This window comes from Bufo gargarizans, chromosome 4 (assembly GCF_014858855.1).
Source record: "Bufo gargarizans isolate SCDJY-AF-19 chromosome 4, ASM1485885v1, whole genome shotgun sequence".
Taxonomy (NCBI): Eukaryota; Metazoa; Chordata; class Amphibia; order Anura; family Bufonidae; genus Bufo; species Bufo gargarizans.
Window position 1 is genome coordinate 457,161,622 of NC_058083.1, and position 23,211 is coordinate 457,184,832.

The window sequence follows — 23,211 nt, forward strand, 5'->3', positions numbered from 1 at the left end:
CACACGGCCCTTAGGCTACATTCACACGAACATATTTTGTTTCCGTGTCCATTCCATCTTTTTTGCGGATAGGAAGCAGACCTATTCATTTCAATGGGTCCGCAAAAAATGCGGACAGCACACAGCGTGCTATCCGCATCTGTATGTCCGTTCCGTGTCCCCGCAAAAAAAATAGAACATGTCCTATTCTTGTCCGTTTTGCGGACAAGGGTAGGCATTATTACAATGGATCCGCCAAAAAAACGGATGCCATACAGAACGTCATCCTTTTTTTTTTTGCGGACCGCAAAACACATACTGTGGTGTGAATGTAGACTTAGTGATATTCCAGCTTCACCAAATCTGGGTTATTCATTGTGCAATGATAAGTTATACTGTATAATATTTCTACATACTTTATCATTTGCTCACTGTCTTAATTATCTCTCCTTACTGTCATTAAGGCCTCATGCACACGGCCGTTGCCCAGCTGTGAGCGTATTGCGGCCCGCAATCCGGAAGGTCCAGTGTTGACCGGAGGCACAGAACCCCACGGAAGCACCGCGGAGTACATGCACTACTTTTTTGTGGTGTGGACGGACCATGGACCCATTCAGGTTGAATGGGTCTGGATCAGTCTGCGGAATCTGCACGGATGTTACCCGTACATTATGGACCGCAATTGCCAATAAACGGCCATGTGCATGAGTCCTTAAGGGGTTGTTCGGGATTTTACTATTGATTGCCTACCCTCAGGCCATCAATATTTGATCTGTCAGAGTCCAAAACCCCGTACCCCGTGCAAACGGGTTGTTCTTTAGTAACATCCGGTGCTGGAACAACACAGATTTATCCACTATGTAGTGGACATAGCTAGCAACTACAATGCTGCCCCGCTGAATGACTGGGAGCTGTGCTACACCTACCAGCTCCATCCACTACACAATGGATGGAGCTACTCAAACAGCTAATCAGAGGGAGTCTGGTTTTTTAGACTCCCACCGATCTGTTATCGATGGCTTATCCCGAGGATGAGGCACCAATAGTAAAATCCTGGAATACCCCCTTTAAATAGGAACCTTATTTGCTTACTAAGTGGATGATTATCTGTCGAGGTCATGTGACTGGACAGATGCATGGATAGAACTCTTCAATTTACAAAGAATAACTTATTTGCTAAAATCATAATACCATGATACATAGAGACAGTATAGGAAAACTCTATAAAGGCATTGAGGGAGATTTATTAAAACTGGTGTAAAGTAGAACTGGCTTAGTTGCCGATAGCAACCAATCAGATTCCACCTTTTAAAAATGAAAGGTGGAATTTGATTGCCTGTTATGGGCAACTAAGCCAGTTCTCCTTTACACCAGTTTTGATAAGTCCCCCCATTATTATCTTGTTAGCCATTCTGCTTCCCAATAGAATGCAAACTCTTAGTGGAGGATTTAGAGAGACTTGGCACTTCAGGTCATACTTCCTAACAAAAACATGCATGTAGGACAATCTTATAAATATTACAAAGCAGAATGCACTTGCTAATGTATTTCCTATGGGATTACTACCATTCTTTAATACAGTGATAATGATTGTATTGACCACATTGACATGGACCCAAGCAGTCTACAAAAGTGTTGGTGAATAAAGACCTAACTGGAACCTCATGGTCTGGAGAGTAAAATCTGTAACAGGGCCCTCCAACAACCACATGTTATTTATGATATTGGTGTATTCATATGTGCAAAAGGACTCATTCAACCGAGCCTAGGGCAACTGCTAAGACTTCACACCTTATGGTGATGACCCTGTTGATGGAAGATGTTGACTTGTGTTCAATAAATGTGGTAACAAATAATCATTAGCTTTATCACTGTTACCAATAGACTAATGATTTGTTGTGGACGTGGGGTGGACTACACAGTAGACCTTAACACAACGCGAGTCCATCCACTGAATGTAGTTAAGCATCTGTTCAACAATCTTAATCTGGGACAATCCAGAAGGTCGGCAAGTTTTCCTATCATTATGAAACTATCCAAATAGGAAAAGTGATACTGCAAAGCCATAAGATAAGCCTGCTGAGCACCACATTTTTACTGACTTTAAAAAGAAATACCCAAAGTAAAAACACTTGTTATACCTTTACTTATTAGTATCTGCTTGGTTCTGAATCCCGTTGACTGGTTGGCTGCTGAAAAGTTGATTGCTGTTGTGGAGAAGGCCATAGTTCCCAAATCTTGCCTCCTTTTCCCTGTAGGAATTTCATCAGGACCCTCCAGATTTTCAGCACTACCTGTCCACTGTCCACCTGCCAGGACCATGGACTGGACCAGGTCATTCATGGCTGGGATGCAAATGAAAGCAAATGAATCAGCGTGATACTGCTCATGCCATCTTTGGCAAGCTTTCTTATGACAGCCATCCAAGCGTTAAAAGCGTATTGCAGGTCAAAACAGCTACAAGTTCACAAAAAGCCAGTTTTGGTTATGTCATGCATTTTGTGATGGATGATATATGTAAGTGGATGTTTCCAGTAAATGTGGCATTTGTACAGTACTTTTAAGCCGGTGGTAGATTCCTTGCCATGCTACTGCGGTGGTGATGAGCAGCATAGCTTGCCAACAAGTTATGTTGCTTAAGAATGACAAAAATGATATGACAAGGTGAAATAAGCAGAACACAAAGTGGTTACGGTTTCCTTCACACAGTGGAGGCAGTCATTTTGTTGGCCAATAAGTTACCAAGGAACTAGCTATATCACTACGAAAGGTGGCCATGACTCCTCATGGGCAGAAGGCTGAACCCACACACATTAGATACCACCACTGTGTGTAGATGCCTTATATGAAGGGATCTTATGCTACCAAAAGGGAGACCAATGCGTCAAAACGGGGCAGCAGAGTCTTTTTTGGAAGCACCAGGGTTGTTTTAGGCAATGAAGAAAGGGTCCATGGGCCAGTGCAGGTTTCGTTTTGCAAACCATGTTCTTAAAGATGGCACTTCATAAAATGCATCTTTATTTGATAACATCTACTATGAACTATGCTGTTTGGTATGAACTTAGCATGGACCTGACACCTACACCCCAGAGGTGCAAGCTGCTTTGTGGGCTTAACATCTTTGAATGAAGAGAGCTAAAGTATCTAAGGAACATTGGCTATCACTACAACTGGAAGGCCAAACCTTGGTTCAATTTAGAAAATGGGTGCCTCAGCTGTGTGCAGGTAATAGATTCATCCAAGGTAACCTTTTTAAACCAGATATCACTCTCTCATTTACACCAAATCTTAATATAAAAGGTGTCATTTTCTGTCCATATGGTCTATTATAAACCAGGAAATTCATTCACTTTTTAAGAGCGCACAGGATATCAATGTCTAGCTGATACAACCACCATTAGGGCTTGTTCACATCTGCAATGGGGGCTCTGATCAGGGCCTCCATCACAGATTCTGTCCAAAACAATAAAGAGAAAAAGTCATACATGCATGACTTTTATGTTCAGCTAAAAAAGTGGGATTCCATAGGGAAAACCAAACAGACCCCACTATAGTCATTGGGAATTGTTTGATTTAGATATTTTCAGTTATTTTTGTTGTCCTGCTCCTCTAACTGAGCAGAAGAATGGAAATTAATAATGGTGGTGTGAACTAAACCTTATGTAGCTGTGCGTAATTTCATATGGGGGGGGATAAATCGTCTATAGACCGCATTCTGTTGGATATATAAACATAATATAGTTGTGCCAGTTTCATCGCAAGAAACCAAACTAGCCTTTGAATGATACTTCTATAGAGAATACACTAGTTTTATGCGTACCTGACTTCTCTGTAAGATCACCAATCATGTCTATGCTGACTACAAATTTGAATAGACAAAGTTACTAGCCATGCAAGGACATGGACTATACTGAGTGGACCTTCATCACTGATCATGTACTTGGGGTGAGATGCAAACTATATCCCAGATTCCCCTTATATATCACTAGGTAGAAAATCAGGTAGTGTCCCCTTTAAGAGTTCAGTATTTGGCAGCATTTGGCATGTAAGGGCTTCTTTTACACTCGCGTTTTGGCTTTCCGTTTCTGAGATCCGTCATGGGCTATCACAAGCGGTCCAAAACGGATCAGTTTTGCCCTAATGCATTCTGACTGGAAAAGGATCCGCTTCATCAGTTTGCCTCCGATCAGTCTCCATTCCGCTCTGGAGGCGGCCTGCAGCGTTTTGCTGTCCGCTTGACGAAACTGAGCCAAACGGATCCGTCCTGGCACACAATGTAAGTCAATAAGGGACAGATCCGTTTTCTCACACACAATTTGGTACAATAGAAAACGGATCCGGTCCCATTGACTTTCAGTGGAGTTGATGACGGATCGGTCTTGGCTATGTTACAGATAATACAAACAGATCCGTTCATGACGGATGCATGCGCTTGTATTATTGTAACAGATCCGTTTTTGCAGATCCATGACGGATCGGCCCAAAACGCGAGTGTGAAAGTAGCGCAGTCTGGGATAAGCTTATTGAAGGTATTAGTGATGGAAGCCAAGTACAGCTAGCTGAACCATTTTAATGTCTTACACACAGAGCGACGGTAGAGGGCCTTCATTTTGTCCTTATCCTTCGGTCTGTTCCTCATAAAGGGCAGTCTTTTCAGTGCTTATGTCACAGCATGGGAAGAAAGAAAAAAATCAAAAACAAGGAAACGGGGGGGAAAAAAGAGAAATGAAAGGAGGGGGGGGGGGGGAGGAGAAGAACACATGGAAGAAGTTAAATGTTGAAACGAAAGACAGAAATGAGCATGTCTGATTCTCAGCTAAACATGCACTAGACTCCGGGGACTCACAGTGTATGATGGGTATGACATGGGACACACACCTAATACTATACAGTTTGCTGAAAAAAATGTTTCATAGCGCAAAACATTTTTCCCCATTTCTTACAGTATATGAAGCTTTCCATAGTACAAAAAGAAGGTTAGAGTGCAGAAGACAGGATACATACATTGAAATGGAAGTAGTCATGTATCAGTGATATCCTTACGCGTCCCTTCTTAGGCTAAACTAAGCTACAAACAGAAATGCCTCTTGAAACATTTGTGGGTCAAATTGCCCGTCTGGTATTAGACTGCTGTGTACAGAAATATTTCATGTAGTTCGCTTAAACTCTCCGTTGGCTGCTTTGTGTGAAATGGTTCTTTGAAACAGATCATCTAAATGTTTAAGTGCAAGGTACATATAACATTTGGTGCAACATAAAACTACAACACAAATCATCCTGTTGTGTACCAAGCAGTTTTACGTAGTGCTACATTTTCATAATGATTTATTAAGTATACCTTATAGGAATTGCTTATATTGACTGGGTTTTAAGTGAATTTTCACCCTTGAATACTAAGGGTATTAATTCCGGATTAGTTTGTTTATATATCTTTAGGGTAGTCCAAGCTCAGATTTTCAGTTAAAGCTTACCCAGCTATAACTTTAATACAGGGATGCTCAACCAGCCCTCCAGCTGTTGCAAAACTACAACTCCCAGCATGCCCTAACAGCTGTAGGCTGTCTAGGCATGATGGGAGTTGTAGTTTTGAAACAGCTGCAGGGCCACAGGTTGGACATCCCTGGTTTAATAGATAACATGCTGACTGCCTGGAGCCTCCACTAGAGGGAGCTTAGAAGCACGTTGTTATACAGCAAAACCTATGCAGTAAGCTCACAAGCTCCCTCTAGTGGTTAAAGGCTGACTGTTATGCTTCACATCTACGCAATAAAATCAACAAAGAATTTGGACCTAAAAGGACATGACAAAAAAACGTCGACATTGCCTTTAAAGGGAACCTGTTACCGGGATTTTGGGTACAGAGCTGAGGACATGGGTTGCTAGATGGCCACTAGCACATCCGCAATACCCAGTCCCCATAGCTGTGTGTGCTTTTATTGTGTCAAAAAACTGATTTGATACATATGCAAATTAACCTGAGATGAGTCCTGTCCCTGACTCTTCTCACGTACAGGACTCATCTCAGGTTAATTTGCATATGTATCAAATCAGTTTTTTGACACAATAAAAGCACACAGAGCTATGGGGACTGGGTATTGCGGATGTGCTAGCGGCCATCTAGCAACCCATGTCCTCAGCTCTATACACAAAATCCTGGTGACAGGTTCCCTTTAAGTAAAATTAACACGTAGAAAGATTTTTCTGTATATTATTTTTTTATTTTTTTATATCATGATAGTTGAAATGTTAAAGAACAATATGAAAGTTATTCCTTTTCTTTATATCTCTACAGTCATCACGTACTTCATATTAGTAAGTTCCACGCCCTGACATCTCTGGTATTTATACTAAAGTGATCCCTCAACTAAGGTTCTCATGAGAACTATGCGTGTAAGGAACCTCAACATAGATGTAGATATGGCCTGAAGGTTCTCAGATATAATGACACCAATACCTTGTCCATTTATGTAAGGTAAACAGATAGGACACTAAAGACTTGATGAAGGTGAACTTTACAGTATAACGGTCAATGGAAATAAACTGGTCAGGGGAGGACAGATAGAAATTCCAGACATTTGGTTGCCTCCATAAGAGTTTAAATGAGTAAACAGGATGAAGACAGATTTGCCCCTGTGAAACATATTTTTTTTGGGTCACTATGGTTCTTTTTGACCCTGTCATTTCTTTGCATTTCTAGGTCAGGCGATTTTCCTTTCCTCATTTTCTATTCCATACTAGAGGAAGGTTGGAGATATTTCTGTGGGTGCTCATAAGTAAATCATCTAAGCTTACATTCATGCTGCATTTGCAGTGTCCATTTAGCGTATACACAGTTAAAGCTCCCAGTGCGTGCATCAAAAGATGGCACTCTGTACATATCGGTTAACCCTTTTTCTGCTGTACACAGAGGAATCCCACAAAAATTTTTTTTAACAGAAGAACCTATGGACGACCTATACCATTGTATGTCTATACATGACAAAGGAATCAGTCGGGGGCATACATCAGGATATTCTTCCAACATAATACTGTATACCTCCAACATACACTGCAAATACAGTATGAATAGATCCTAAGGCTGGAAATGTATCCATCGCTGTCTCTGGTATACCTCACTTACTCATCAAATAAAGAACATAAATGTGGAATCATTTATCTGCAAAATAGTAATGTTGTCAATTATTATACCGTATATTAGTAAATCAGAAGTGACTGCCAAAGTTTGGTTATCATGTTTCTTTCATTTAATGAGATATTGGCACTTTTCTATTAAAGAGCATCTGTCAGCATGATCAACCCTGGGAGAGTTGCTCATGCTGATGAAAAAGATATCCAAGTTTTTATTTTTATGCAAACTAGAAAGTTTGAAGACCGGGCAACCATCCAGAGCCCTTGTAGCACCGCTTTTATAACGCCCCTCTGCTCTGCACACTCCCCCTTATTAATAGACAAGATGTCTAGCCCCATCAATGAAGGGGAGGGGGGAACATGCAGAGCACAGACCGGTTACAAAGGCAGTGCTCCAAGGCCTCTGGCCGGCCCCCTGCTCAAACAGGCTCATTTGCATACAGATAAAAACTAAGATATCTATGCAGCAGTTCAATATACTGACAAAAGATATCAGATATCATTTTAATCAGCATAAGTAACCCTACCAGGCAGTATGCCTGCCTGGTTTAATAGGGTTGATCATGTGGTTGATTTCTGGTGGCAATTTTTGCAACTGTGACAACAGGTACTGATTTTTACCATTATAGTAGACTCTCAAAAATTTAATTTTTTCATCATCCTTAATCATTATTAAAGTTTCAACATCAGTTTATGAGCGATATGTTATACAGCTTGACTTCCAGTAGTAACGTTAGCAAAAAAATATAAAAAATGCCAATATCTATGTAAGTGAATAAACATAATTGCCAAACTTTGCTGCTCTTACTTCTGGTTTACTAATATATTGTATGAGCAATTTGACATTTTTGGTGGCAACTGTCCCCAAGTAAACATTTACTGTATTAATATATACTAATATAATCAGATGACAAAGGACATTGCTCCGACAACTGCTGCTTTCTTCCATATTCATTATACCTTTTCTAGTAAAACACCAAGACTACAAACAAATTGGACATAACAAATGACCCCAAATTTTTTTGATGCAGTGTTTTCAATACTCAAAATAATTTCTTATGACATTTATTTTTATACAGAAATGTACATTTGGAAAACAATAGAGGTAATGAGGGAGCTTAAAATATAACTTTTACTGATAAATCATTTAAGAGAAAAAGCGCCACGTACAGATGAATGGTTAGATATGGCTTAAAAAGTATGGAACAGTCTTACCATTGATTCCATACTTTTTAGGCCATATCTAACCATTCATCTGCATGTGGCGCTTTTTCTCTTAAATGATTTATCAGTAAAAGTTATATTTTAAGCTCCCTCATTACCTCTATTGTTTTCCAAATTGCTAGTGGGAGCGCCCCTATCTAACCAATGGTCACACATATGGTTTTCTCCTAATTTTAGAAATGTACATTTCCATCATATCACCTACTGAAGGAAAATGAGTAGGGAAGAGATCATGTGAATGACGATGGCCACTGAAAACAAATTATGATTAAGTCAGGAATTACCACAAAATCACAGTCTGTGAAAATGTACCAAACAAAACATATGTCTGCCTATAGAGAAGACTCTCAGAAGACAAGAAAAGGCTGAAATATTTCCAACAGAAAATGCATTAAGGAGGTAAAAAACCACATACTATGTGACAAAATAAACTACTCACTGCTGCTCTTTTTGGCTCCGAGTGGGTGCCCGTCCTCCAGAGAATTGGAGCCTATAGAGGAGCTGTCCTGGCTATCCTGTGGGGGTAGTTGTAAGAATCCTTCACCAGACTCAGAACGAGAATTTGGGAGAGTGAGAGATCTCAGATGGTCACGGTTTACATCCTTCTTAGACTTGATAAGCTTCCTCATCTTTAGGGTTATCCAATTACCTCTCCTTTGGGGGTAGAGAGTTAAGCTATTTACAAGATTCTAATTTCCGGTGTACGGGTGTGAAATCCGCTAAGATTTCACTGCAAATCTTTATTTAACTTAGGTCATATATTTCTAAAACTCACCATGTACCATGCTCCTCTACAATGTTATACAACTTACCGCCTTGGAGGAGAAGGTTCATAGAATTTGTACTGATCCATGATCTTTTCTTCCAGTTTTTCTTTCTGCCGTCTGAGCTCATTAATTTTATCCCTGAAAACATAAAAGACTACATTAACAATAATAAAGAAATACAATCATTAAGAAACCAAAAGGGAATTTTTAGTTCTTGTATTTAAGCCTTTTAACCCAATTTTAGATGGAAAAATACAGGCATCTTTTAGTGTCCATGTTACTTCCCAATGCTTAAAAACTTCCAGCAGAATGTAGTAGGCAAGGGAAGCTCCAGTCAAGTTTATGTTAGAGCTTGAGAAGACATTTTGAACTTTTGTTCATGCATTGTAATGTGTCAACCTACATATACTGCCTTTGTTCCCCTTGATAAAAATCTTTGCTTTCCATATTCTGATCCAGTAAAGTCTTGTTCTGTAATGCTAATATTTGGTTCTGGCCCATCAAATGTCTGTTCTCCTCTTCCAAATTTCCTTTCACTTGGCGTAAGAGCTGTAGAGTAAAACTTAAAAAGTTACACACAATACAATAAAGACATTCTGAATGTTCATGAACAGTCTACATATTTCCATCTTTAAAAAACATAAGATAAAGAAAAAACTTCGAATAAAACTTGGATAACTTCCATTCACAATTGTTTATATTTGTTAAAAGGTAAAAACATTTCTAAACAATCACGTCTTACTTTCTGGAGGCATAGGTTAAAAATTATTTTTAGGTTCACATAGTGTAATATATGGTGTGATTATTTAACTGCATGTAATGACCAGACTCAACCATTTGGGGCAGTTATCACAGGGGTGTAACTGGGGCATGTATCCCAGGTGTTTGGTGTCAGGTGGCTCTAACAAGCCACTTTGCTTGGCCAGGGTATTTAAAAATACAGAGCTAGGGCACTGAACTGAACCTTTGCCCCAGGTGAAGGAAAGTCTAGCTATGAGCTCTGCACTTCTGATGATCACCTTGATATTGCTAAATTTTCAAGCTCACTAGAAAATCCCCAAATGTCATAGCAGTGACCTAAACCTATGTAATATTACACAGGGATAATGTAATGTATGGTACCACTGATTCAAAGGGGTTGTCCGGGTTCAGGGCTTTCACCCAGGCAGCCCTCCTGACAAGAGCATCGGAGCAGTTCCTGCTCTGATGCTCTCCCTTGCCCTGCGCTGGATAGTGCAGGGCAAGGGCTCTTTTATTTACAACAACACACTGCTAGGCGGAGATTTCTGCCCAGCAGTGTGTTGGGTAACATCACCGTCTCTGATGGACGGGCTCTATCGCTGCCCTAGCCGTTTTACAGGCTAGGGCAGCGCTAAAGCCCGCCCATTAGTCACCGCGCTCACTGCTGGGCAGAAACCTCCGCTCAGCAGTGTGTTATTGTAAATAAAAGAGCCCTTGCCCTGCGCTATCCAGCGCAGGGCAAGGGAGAGCATCGGAGCATCACCGGAACTCCAGAAAATGCCTTTTTCCTGTGCGATTCAGCGCAGGGCAAGGAGAGCATCGGAGCATTAACTGCTCAGATGCTCACGTCAGGGGGGCTTCCTGGGTGAAAATGGGGATATGTCCGGGTTCAGCTCTGAACCCGGACAACCCCTTCAACCATATTGAAAGCTGCTTTAGTGTCACCCTTTGCCAGTAATAGGAAACATGGACAGGGGTAGACCAGCTGGAATAATTTTAGGGAAAATAACATCCCAATTTGGGTACACCCGATGCCCACCTCACACTGGTTGGTCAGATTAGTGACTGTGATATCCGACTTCTGATATTTCTCTTTTAGTTTTGAGAACTCAGCTTCTAATCTTGTCTGTTCCAGTTTTCCGCTGTTTAACATGGTTTTCTGGTTTTTATGGTCACTTTGAAGACTTTCATTTTCACGTAATAGCTGTCTATATGTGTGATTAAGCCTACAAGGGTCAAAAAAAGCAATAAAATGTTATTACAATATTTATTACATATCATTAGCACAGATTTATTACATATTTCTGTATGTAGTAATTCTGGACATAATTGGTACCAGCGTTTTGTTAAGGACAAATGTAGAAACAAAAATTCTAACTATGCTATATGCATAACCCTAGTTCACGGTCCACATAGAGTTGGCTTATAGGTCATCTACTGCAGAAACTAATATAATTAAAGAATAACTAAAAGTAGAATTGGAGTCCATTCATTATCATTTACAGTATAATGGGGTCCTCAGTTGCTGGGAACTTGCCCTTAATTATAAGTCTGAGTGATATCATAAAAATCAGTCGTATGGTTTACCTACAAGAACACATTATAGAATTGCTCTAGTATAAAGGCACTGAGTGGCCTCAATAGGCCACTGTACTGAGGGTACTTACCCCAAGCAACTTGTCCAGTGTACTGGGGGTTTCATGCTGGTCACCACTTCATATTGTATCTGCATACTCAATATACAGATTGGCGTGGTATTAAAAAGCAGGAAGTGCTCAACCCCATATGCAGTGGTGCATCTATACCGGGGGGGGGGGGGGGGGGGGGGGCAGATCCTGCGCTTGTGGTCCGCTGCTAATGGCAATCCCCAGCAAAAATGCATACAATGGAGGATGCCCGCAGCGGACCACAATGGACATCCTACATAGGATAGCAAATGTGTGGATGTGATAAACAGTAAAAATAATATAACAATAGCAAAGACAGGTGCACTCTACTGTCTTACTAACCCTCATACTGATGTAAAATTGAGAGATTTAGCCATAAAATCCTACTGTGGAGGACATGTCTGAGCCCGAGCACCGCGGCCAAGGTTTCTCAAGCCCTAACGCTAAACCTACCTGTGCCGTTTGGGCAATACCAGCGCGGTACTCGGGCTCAGACATGTTCTCCAAAGTAGGATATGTTAGCTAATCTTTCAATTTTACATCAGTATGAGCATTAGTAAGACCGCAGAGTGCACCTGTCTTTGTTATTGTTATACTACCTAGCAAGGGATTAGGGTGTTTGTGCTCTTGGGGGGGGGGGGTACTTCTGGGGGGGTAGCATTAAAGCTGTCATGGAGGGCACTGTGGCTGTCAATAGGGAGCATTGCAGCTGTCCTAAGGGCATTATGGCTGTCATCGAGGTCCTTGTTACAGGCATATGGGGTGTTGTAGTTGTCATGGCGGCCTTGTTACTGGCATATAGGATATTGTGGCTGTCATGGTGGCCTTGTTACTGAAATATGAGGTATTGTGGCTGTCATGGAGGTCGTTGTAACTGGAATATAGGGCATTGCAGCTGGCATGGGACCCTTGTGTCTGGAATAAGATGCCTGAATCGCAAACACTGCATAAGTACATTTACGCTGGTCTGGGCCGGATGGAAAAGAAAGGGCAAGCAAAGAAAATGCCAACCACAAGTAATTATGTTTTACGGTTGCTTAATTTCTCTCTGACTTAATTATATTATTTCTATTCAGCAGCATGCTATACATTTTTATCATGTCGCAAATTATTTTGCATTGAGGCTAAAGCAAGACATAAGACAAAGGAAAAGATTTTACTTGACGCCAGGGTCGTTGCTAGGTTAAATCATTCGGGGTCTGGGCCCCTGATGTTTTGTCCCGGGCCCCGATTGTACTGCCTGCCAGATAGATACAAGCGTATTGCCCTCCTCAGGACGGCAATACAATTGAATCTAATGCACTTGAAGAGCTGAAGGACCTATCTTTACATCACAGGTCATGTGAACAGTAAAACAAGCAGTGATTGAGAAGGACCTGCGATGATGTCACCATCATGTGACTAGTGCAGAAGAGGAAGGCAGTAAAGAGGAGAAGTCCTGGGGGAAGAAACTGTGGTGATGTCTGCTACATGAGGAAAGGTAAGTGAAGGGAGAGGCAGAGCAATGCTGGGAGTTGTGGTTATTTAACTGGGACTGTATGTTAGGGCTGAAGGGAGGAAACTTATTTGCATGTAGGTCGCTGGGGAGGGAGTCATATTATTTACTTGGGAATGAATGTTGCAGGGGGCTAGGGGGTGATGTTATTTACATGGGACTGTATGTTGGAGGAGTCTGTGGAAGGGAGTGATGGTATTTACATAGGACTGTATTTTGGAGGGGCTGGGGGAGGCAGTGATGTAACAGGGGTCTGAGGGAGTGAGTGATGTTATTTACATGGGACTGTATGTTGAAGGTGGCTGGTGGGGGGATGATGTTATTTACATGGGAATGAATGTTGAGGGGGTGATGTTTACATGGGATTGCATGTTGGAGTCGGCTGGGAGGGGGGTCATATTTACTTGGGACTGTATGTTGAAGACAATTGAGAAGGTTATGTTATTTACATGGGACTGTATTTTGGAGGGGGCTGGAGAGATGATGTGATGTTATTTACATGGGATTCTATGGCGGAGGGTGGGAAATAGTGTTATTTACATGGGACTATATATTGGAGGGGCTGAAGGGAGGGGAGTGATGTTATTTGCATAGGACTGTATTTTGGAGGGGGCAGGAAAGATGGTGTGATGTTATTGACATGGGCCTGTATGGTGGAGGGAGGAATATAAATACTGGGGGCACTTCAGGGTGAGCATTAGAACAGCAGGGGTGGAGTATAAATACTGGAGGCACTGCGGGGATATTAAAAATCCAGGGGACAATATAGGCATTTTATTATTACTGGGGGCTCTATAGGAGGGACTTATAGATCTGCCTTATTTCTACTAGGAGCACTATGGGGGCATTATTACTACTGAGGGGTCTGTAGATAGCTTTATTACCACTTGGGGAACAATAGGGGGCCTTATTTCTACTGAGGGCTCTGTGAGGGCATTATTAATACTGGAGGGCTCTTCTACTAATGGGGGCACTCCTGGGGAGCGTTATCACTGTTGGGGGCACTGTAGGGGGCAGTATTACTAATTAGGGCATGCTAGAAGGGAATTACTATTGGTGGGACTATGAGGAGCACTATTACAATGGGGGCAGTATTTTTTCTTCAGGATAGTATTTGGGGGTATTGGGGAGCACTAGCGAGCAGCAGGATAACACTGTGGGGACTCCAGGTTGGGGGATAATGACAGAAATGTGAGGAAGCTGTCTGTGTGTCACACTCTGCAGAGATGAGGCGGCTGAGAGAAGTTTATGGACCAAATGGAGAAGATGATGACGGAGAAGATCTACATCAAAGGAGACGTCACCTGGAGGCCCTGGATGTGACAGGTATGTGCTGCTGTATAGCAAGTACAGCAAAATGTGGTGTGTGGGGAGAGGGGACAACTTAGAGAACTGGGCCATATTCATTGGGGCTTGGGCCCCGGACCTTTGAGACCATAGCAACGCCCCTACTTGATGCTACATAGTTATTCCCCACACAACATGCCGTGACTCTCCTGTCCACCAACCCTAAAGATACCTATGAATTCTAGCAATGCCCCTGAGACACTTAGGGAGGATTTATCATGCTCTGCACTCCAGCATTTTGGCTTCAAAAAGTTATAAAATACTGCTTTATAAATTATTTTGTCTTTTTACACCACTCGATCCAGTTTTGAACTGGTTAGGCTGTCGAGCTGATATACACCAGATTTATGAACTTTGGCGTTTAGAAAAAAAGTTTTAAAAAATTGTCGCAAATTTAGGGCTCATGCACACAAACGTATTTTGCGGTCCGCAAAAAATACGGATGACATCTAATGGCCCCTAATAGGGAATCAACAAGGTAAAAGAGGAGAGAATATTTAAAAGAAGAAAAACAGCTACAAGAGGACATAGTTTTAAATTAGAGGGGCAAAGGTTTAGAAGTAATATCAGGAAGTATGACTTTACTGAGAGAGTAGTGGATGCATGGAATAGCCTTCCTGCAGAAGTGGTAGCTGCAAATACAGTGGAGGAGTTTAAGCATGCATGGGATAGGCATAAGGCCATCCTTCATGTAAGATAGGGCCAAGGGCTATCCATAGTATTCAGTATATTGGGCAGACTAGATGGGCCAAATGGTTCTTATCTGCCGACATATTCTGTTTCTAATAGAACAATGCTATCCTTTTCTGTAATGCGGACAATATTAGGACATGGTCTATTTTTTTGCGGAACTGAAATACGGACACTGAATGCACACAGTAACTTCAGGTTTTTTTGTGGACCCATTGAAATTAATGGTTCCGTATACAGTCTGAAAAAAAGAGGCCTTACTCTGGTAAAAAAATGGAGGAACATCTCAAAGCAGAAGTTCTGGACTAAAAGATGCATCAAATTTGTCAAACATCACGCAACGTTTCACAAATTTGGCGCAGATTATGGCAACTCAGGCTCCTGTAAAGCGGACTTTAAAAATTTCCCTCATGATAAATGTCCCCCTTTCGATTATATTAGGAAATTTAGTATTACATAGTAATTTTGTAATGCAAGAATTGATAGTATAGACTGTACATTTTGAGCCTCCTTGGAGCATATGGAGGGGAAGGACTGCCGCCCTTATCTTTATTTTTATGTTCCACATTTTGAGAATAACTCACCCCAGCATGAAGAATAAAGTGCATTATGCTTGAGCAAGATTATTTTAGTCTACTACAGATGAGAATTTTTTGAGCCTGCAAATTGAAAAACTGCAGGTCTTTTGTATGGTTTTCACTGGTTATTACACATTAATATTGAAGAAAATTCTCATGGGGAATGTGTCACAGAATGAGCTGTACAAGCTGACGGGATACGGCAATTATTACAGCCAGCGTTGCTATGGAGAGGAAACCTGTCCCTTGTGTCAAAAACAAAATTTTGCACAAAAAAAACCCCAAAACAAAATAAAACTGTAGATCGCACTTGTAATAACCTCTCGTCAAATGAATATACAATATTCTACAAACTCTCCAATTATAAGTAATGCTAAAATTTAAAGGTGCTCACCTGTATATTCACCTGACATACATATTTTATTATAAATATTTTTGGTATTGTGCAGAGGGTTTTCATTTTTGCTATAATGAAACTGCTATAGAACACAAGTGCTGGTTATGTAGAATAACATTCCAATTTATACCCATGTCATTTCCCTTTTGCACGTGATACATAGTAATGACACTATCCTATTCTCCATGGTGTCCACTTAAGGAGCATTGGGCTCACGTAGGAGATAATCCCGCTGATCGGAGCTTTCCAGCCTGCTGACTAGCCATGATGGGATATCTATTCATTACATTCAGCAGCAGCCAGGGAAATGAGCTTTACTAGCAATTTACTGGTCACAAGTGCTCCTGCAATGCATTCTTCTGTAGGGTGCATTCACACACCGTATGTATTTTGCGCTACGCAAAACACGAATCCACAATAAATAGAGATGACATCCATGTTTTTTTGCGTATCCATTGTAACAATGCCCATTCTTGTCCACAAAATGGACAAGAATAGGACATGTTCTCGCTTTTTTGTGGGGCTGCGGAACTGACATACGGATACGGACAGCACACTGTATTCTGTGCACATTTTTTGCAGACCCATTGAAATTAACGGGTCCGCATCCCATTTGCAAAAAATGCGGATCAGATGTGGATGAAAAATACAGTTATGTAACTGGGCCTTAATCTAATGTCAAAATATTCTTATACTGACCAGGTTTTTTCTACTTCTAGTAGGTTATAACAAGTTAGGGTCCATTCACACGTGTGTTTTGCGGATCCGCAAAACACGGAAACCGGCAATGTGCGTTCCGCATCGCCGGCACTAATAGAATATGCCTATTTTGCAGACAAGAATAGGACATGTTCTATTTTTTTCGGGAACGGAATTGCGGACCCGGAAGTGCGGGTCCGCAATTCCGTGTCCGGGTAGCACATTGAAATGAATGGGTCCGCAAAATGCGGAACGTAATTGCGGACGTGTGAATGGACCCTTATTCTAACAAGTTATTATAACAGTGGGGGTCCCCACGATCATAGCTGGGACCCCACGATCACAAGATGGGATAAATAGAGCAGCAGTGTGCATGCTCGACCTGCAGCTCCACTTATGTCAGGGGTCCTTTCAGGGTACAGGGTCCCTGCCCCCGTGATCAATAGGGTTCACAGCAGTTGGACCCCCACCAACCTGATCATTGTCCTCCATCCTGTGGATGGGGAATAGCCTCTTACAACTAGAACAGGGGTTATCTTTATTTTATTTTTTAAAACAGCACCACCCTTTGTCCATGGCTGTGGTTGGTATTGCAGCTCAATTCCCAACGCCAGACACAGCTCATAGGTGGGGCCATTTCTTATTACAGAGCAGACCCTTTTTTCTAAGGGCTCATTCAGACGACTCTATATTTGTTTCCACATCCATTCCACAATTTTGTGGAACAGATGCGGACCCATTCATTTCAATGAGGGCGCAAAAGATGCAGACAGATAGAACATGTCCTATTCTTGTCCGATTTTGCGAACAAGAATAGTCATTTTTATCATAGGGCTGGCTGTGGACCGCAAAATGGATACAGTCGTCTGAATGAGCCCTAAGTGTGGACAATCCCTTTAGAATAACAGTTATTAGACCGATATCTGTCTGCAGACATCTTTTTCAGTCTATTAAAGAGAGAAGACATTTGGGTAATTCTTGTAATAACTATTCATGGTGTCAGAATGCTGCTATTGTCTCTTCAAACCAGAATGAAAGTATACCCCATCATTGCTCTTCAGCATGTGATGAGACATTACCCTCCCTATAATATGTATTATATATAATGTACCTTGTGGGAGGACATTTAACCTGAGCTTGATTTAATAGGATTTTCGGATGATTTTGAAACATTATTTCCACCAAAAACTGGATAGCTTACTGAACGATTGTGCGGTATTAACTTTTTCTATTAGCTATGTTTGGTGTTGCTGTAAAACCCAGTAAATCATATTCTGAAAATTGATAAAGGGATGTAGGAGAATAAATGTAAAACTGTGGAAACTTCACCAAATACCAGTAATTGTAGGCAGACATTACAAGAAAAAAAAAAAAAAATAATCGATGGGAGGGTTTTTATTTTTGAATTACCAAATGGCTGATACAGCCCAGTGATAGCAATGGCAGAACGTGACATTCCTAGGTCACAATGCCAAATCTATAACAGGACCCCACACAGACACACTTGCCATGTACAATTTATAACGCTGGCTTCTCCATCAGTGCAGTTTCTAGGTAAAATTTCTCTCAGGGCGAGAGTCCAAAAAACGCCCCCCCCTCACAACTGCTCGATGAAATAAGTGTAAAAAATGTGGAACCACATTGCACGGACGGTCACAGTGACCCACTGTCCCATAGACTCAGGCTCTCACTCACAGCAGGCTTCTTTCTCAGCACTGCTCCGGGCGGGCGGTAACAGGCAGGCAGGCAGTGCGGGCGGCGGTGCTCACCTCACTCACTGTACGCCACGCAGTGAGTGAGGTACAGTGAGTGAGCGCCGCCGCCCGCAGAGCCTTCCTGTGGGGGGACATTATTTTTAATAAGGATCACTATGGACATTATTTAGAATGGAGGCTGCTGTGGATGTCATTATAACTGTATAATGTCTGATAGGCCTAGTCCTGAGTTATATTACCCTGCCCTGTATAATAATGTACCCTGATACCCCTTAGTTATATTACTCCAGCGGGGTAATATAACTAAGGGGTATCAGGGATGGGTACATTATTATACAGGGCATGGGCAGGGTAATATAACTCAGCTCAGGACTAGGCCTATCAGACATTATACAGTTATAATGAGTAATGACACCAACAGCAGCCTCCATTCTAAATAATGTCCATAGTGATCCTTATTAAACTTAATGTCCCCCACAGTGACAGTGGCCCCCATTTTCATGTCTCCCACAGTGGCCCCCCCCCATTGTAATTAATTCCCCCAATTGTAATTAATGCCCCCCCCCCCATTGTAATAACCCCCATCCCCCCATTGTAATTAATGCCCCCCCCCATTGTAATAACCCCCATCCCCCCATTGTAATTAATGCCCCCCCAGACCATCACTCGCCTCACAGCAGGCATCAGCACTGCTCAGGGGCTCAGGGCGGGCGGTGCGGCGCTCACTCAGTCACTGTATGTCACGCGCCTGCGCCGCCTAGTGGGAGGATCAGGCGCGTGACGTCAGTAAGTCTGACCAGGGCCGGTGCAAGGATTTTTGCCGCCCTAGGCAAGATAAAAATTGGCACCCCCGCCCCTTCCTTATCAGATCCGGAATTGCGGACCCGGATCCGCAATTCCGATCCTTAAAAAAAATAGTACATGTCCTATTCTTGTCCCCAATAACGGACAAGAATAGGCATATTCTCTTAGTGCCGGCAATGTGCGGTCCGCAAAATGTAGTATTAATAACTAAACAATTAAATAATACACATATTGCATTGTCTACTTACCACCAGGACAATTAGATGATCTGGTCTCTGGCTGCAGTCTGGCTCTGCGGACTCCCTTGTCACTCTCTTCTCCCCCCCCCCTCCCTTGTCACTCTCTTCTCCCCCCCCCCTCCCTTGTCACTCTCTTCTCCCCCCCCCCTCCCTTGTCACTCTCTTCTCCCCCCCCCCTCCCTTGTCACTCTCTTCTCCCCCCCCCCTCCCTTGTCACTCTCTTCTCCCCCCCCCCTCCCTTGTCACTCTCTTCTCCCCCCCCCCTCCCTTGTCACTCTCTTCTCCCCCCCCCCTCCCTTGTCACTCTCTTCTCCCCCCCCCTCCCTTGTCACTCTCTTCTCCCCCCCCTCCCTTGTCACTCTCTTCTCCCCCCCCCTCCCTTGTCACTCTCTTCTCCCCCCCCCCCTTGTCACTCTCTTCTCCCCCCCCCTCCCTTGTCACTCTCTTCTCCCCCCCCCCCTCCCTTGTCACTCTCTTCTCCCCCCCCTCCCTTGTCACTCTCTCCCCCCCTCCCTTGTCACTCTCCCCCCCCTCCCTTGTCACTTCCCCCCCCCCCTCACTTGTCACTCTCCCCCCCCCTCCCTTGTCACTCTCTTCTCCCCCCCTTCCCTTGTCACTCTCCCCCCCCCTTCCCTTGTCACTCTCTTCTCCCCCCCTTCCCTTGTCACTCTCTTCTCCCCCCCTTGTCACTCTCATTCTACTCCCCTTGTCACTCTCATTCTACTACTCCCCCCCCCTTGTCACTCTCAGTCTACTACTCCCCCCCCCCCCTTGTCACTCTCAGTCTACTACTCCCCCCCCCCTTGTCACTCTGTCTCATTCTACTCCTCCCCCTTGTCAATGTCACCTCTAATGTAGCGTGGCCGAGCTCTGTTCGCTCCGCGGTACAGGAGCTTTTGTTTCCTGTACCCGGCTGACAGGAAGTGCTCACTTAGTGTGCACTTCCTTTCAGTCCGGCCGGGTACAGGAAACAAATGCTCCTGTACCCCGGGCCAGACCGAACAGAGCTCGGCCACGCTACATTAACAACTCAGTCTGCAGCGCAGGAGGCTCAGCATGAGGGGCGCCGTCGGCCGGCCGCCCGATCCTTTACTTTCATAACCCAATTTTTTTTTTTTTTACTCAACGGGCGCCCCCTGCTTCTGACAGCGCCCCGGGCGGCCGCCCGTCCCGCCCGCCCCTAGAAACGGCCCTGTTCTCCATATGTGGCAGAGGGGCTCTGCCAGGGGTGCACTACCAATGAGGCGAGGTGAGAGGGGGGCAGCGGAAGGGGCATGGGCAATGAAAGCTTCCATTGTGGAAACGCTCATCTCTACATATTCAACTGCATCGCTGTACTCAGGACAGCAATACAGTTGAATGCCGCGAGGGGGCATGGGAGCGATGTCTCCCTGGCCCACCGTTTCCTCTAATAGGCTTTAGTCCTAGTTCCTGTAGCCTATCAGAGGCCGGTGTCATCATTATCGCGCTGCCTGAGCCGGGCTGCATAGAGCTCAGGGCACAGACTAGTAGATGTCTGTGTCTTTTACTGCATCTCTGACAGCAAACATCTATTCAACTGGGGGCACTTAATGGGTGTAGTTACTGACACACGTTATAAGGGAGCAGTTTTTGTACTGGCACATAAGGGGGCATTTTTTTTATACTTGGTGCAAGTTATAAAGGAGCATTTTTGTACTGGCACACATTCTAAGGGGGCCGCTATGGGGACATTTGGGGGGACACTAAAAGTTGTTGTTTTTTTTCACTGGCACACGTTTTTGGTATTGGCACACATAAGGAGGTATTTTTGTACTGCCACATATTATAAGGGAGCATTTTTGTACTGGCACACATTGCAAGGGGGGATTATTTTACTGGCAAACATTATAAGGGGTTATTTTTGTAAAGGCACACATTATAGGGGTAATTATTACTCCTGGGGACATTATTACTTCTGGAGGCAAAATGAGGGACATTATTACTATTGGGTGCACTCTGGCAGAGAATTATTACTATTGGGGGGAGTTTTGGGAATACTATTACATTGGGAGACACCCTGGCACAGTATCAGCTTAGCACGATTATTTTTGGAGGACACTATGTTTAGGCACTACAAGTTTCAGGGACACTATTTGCTGGGCACAGTTATTTTTTAGGGCACCGTGTGCCAATAATTATTGAAGGGGAACTATCTGTATGGTAATAGTATTTTCAGGGGGATTATCTGTTTCTGTAGTATAGTATTGGGAAGCACAGTGGGCACAGTATTAAAGGTGACAGGATGGGGTGTTTGTCAAACTCCGGAGAGACAAGAGATGGCTGAAAGAAATCATCATGGCGGTCTGGTCTGAATGGAGAAGATAAAGAAAGAGAATGTCTACATCAGAGGACACGTCAGTGGATGTAAGAGGCATGTGGCACTGTATTGCCCTGTATGTTTTTCTAGCTCTGTATGTAATGTTCTCCAAGTATGTCTAACAGCAGTTAAAAAATTGGCATGGGGGGGTGGGCTCCATTTCAGTATTTGTCTCAGGCAGCAGAAAGGCTAGGTGCATCCCTGGGCTCTGCACCCCTTATAGCCTGCTATCTCTGCACCCCTTTATCTACGATTCTGGATAAGGCCTCATGCACACAACCATATTTTACTTGTACGTCCAATCCGCATTTTTTTCCAGATCTAACGCAGAACCATTCATTTCTATGGGTCTGCAAAAAATGCGGACAGCACATAGATGTCATCTGTGTGCCTTCTGCATCCGTATGTCTGGCCCGCAAAAAAGATAGAACATGTCCTATTCTTAGCCGCAAAATGTGGTCCGTTGTCTCATTCAAGTCTACGGTTCTGCAAAATTTGAGGATAGCACACGGAAGCCATCCATGTGCCATCTGCATTTTGCAGATCTGTTGCCTGGAAACTAAAGTGACGGCCCCAATTTTTGTCTTTGTTTTTGTTTTTTTGTGGTCTGCGAGAAATGGATTACAAACTGAGATATTTTGCAGACTTGCAGAACAGATGCACAACGGACAGAAATGTGGAATCATGGATCCATAATTTTCAAGCCATAAAAATGCATCGTTCATGTACTTGTAGTCTAAACACTACTTGACTGTTGCCGATTCACCAAATTGCTATATCATCTAGAAATATTAGTCTATCAATATAACTGCACCTTGTTTAGTAAGAAATGGTTCTTAGCTGTTTTTACCTCTGATGCTCTTCGGTAAGTCGTTGATAATCTGAAGATAACATCTCCCGCTCCTTGTTCTCCTGCAACATTTTGGCTTGCTCCTCTTTTAGAGCTTTTTCCAGGTCTTCTAAATGCACTTTTTGTTTGAGCAACTGATTGTATCTGGAAGACAATATGACATATAACATATTTTATGACACTGAATATTGAATCCTTAGACACTTCTGTGTGGTAATGGATAAAAAATCTCTTAAACGGGTTACTGCATGTTCAGCTTCGCTTTGCTTCCTGGAACTCTGACAATGCAGCGCCTGTCCGCAGCATCACGCTCATTCCCAACAAACTACTAATCAGACAAAATACTGTATTTGGCCAAATCAGAATATACACAAGAGAATGAAGTTAGGCTTTATGAGGCTAAGCACGTGCTTTATTTTTTTTCCTGAAACAGTCAAGGGTTGTTTTTTTGTTTTTTTCATCTCTGTATGGATGACTGTGTTAAAGAAGTACAGTGCAGTTATGGTCATTGTGTGACTGCAGGTAGAATATACTGCAAAGCTATATGATCTTA

The 23,211-nt window shown here is 42.9% G+C and overlaps 1 protein-coding gene across 4 annotated transcripts in view; it reads right to left on the reverse strand.

Moving 5' to 3' along the window:
• CCDC88A (coiled-coil domain containing 88A) overlaps nt 1-23,211 on the reverse strand; it is a 200,775-nt gene that overhangs the window by 19,625 nt on the left and 157,939 nt on the right. For all 4 annotated transcript variants that reach the window (XM_044289367.1, XM_044289368.1, XM_044289365.1 and 1 more), the window contains 7 exons: nt 22,659-22,802; nt 10,879-11,065; nt 9,502-9,647; nt 9,144-9,236; nt 8,771-8,985; nt 4,561-4,638; nt 2,121-2,324 (listed from right to left, as the gene is read on the reverse strand). In XM_044289367.1, coding sequence (XP_044145302.1) covers nt 2,121-2,324; nt 4,561-4,638; nt 8,771-8,985; nt 9,144-9,236; nt 9,502-9,647; nt 10,879-11,065; nt 22,659-22,802 — 1,067 coding nt within the window. The remainder of the gene's footprint in view (nt 1-2,120; nt 2,325-4,560; nt 4,639-8,770; nt 8,986-9,143; nt 9,237-9,501; nt 9,648-10,878; nt 11,066-22,658; nt 22,803-23,211) is intronic.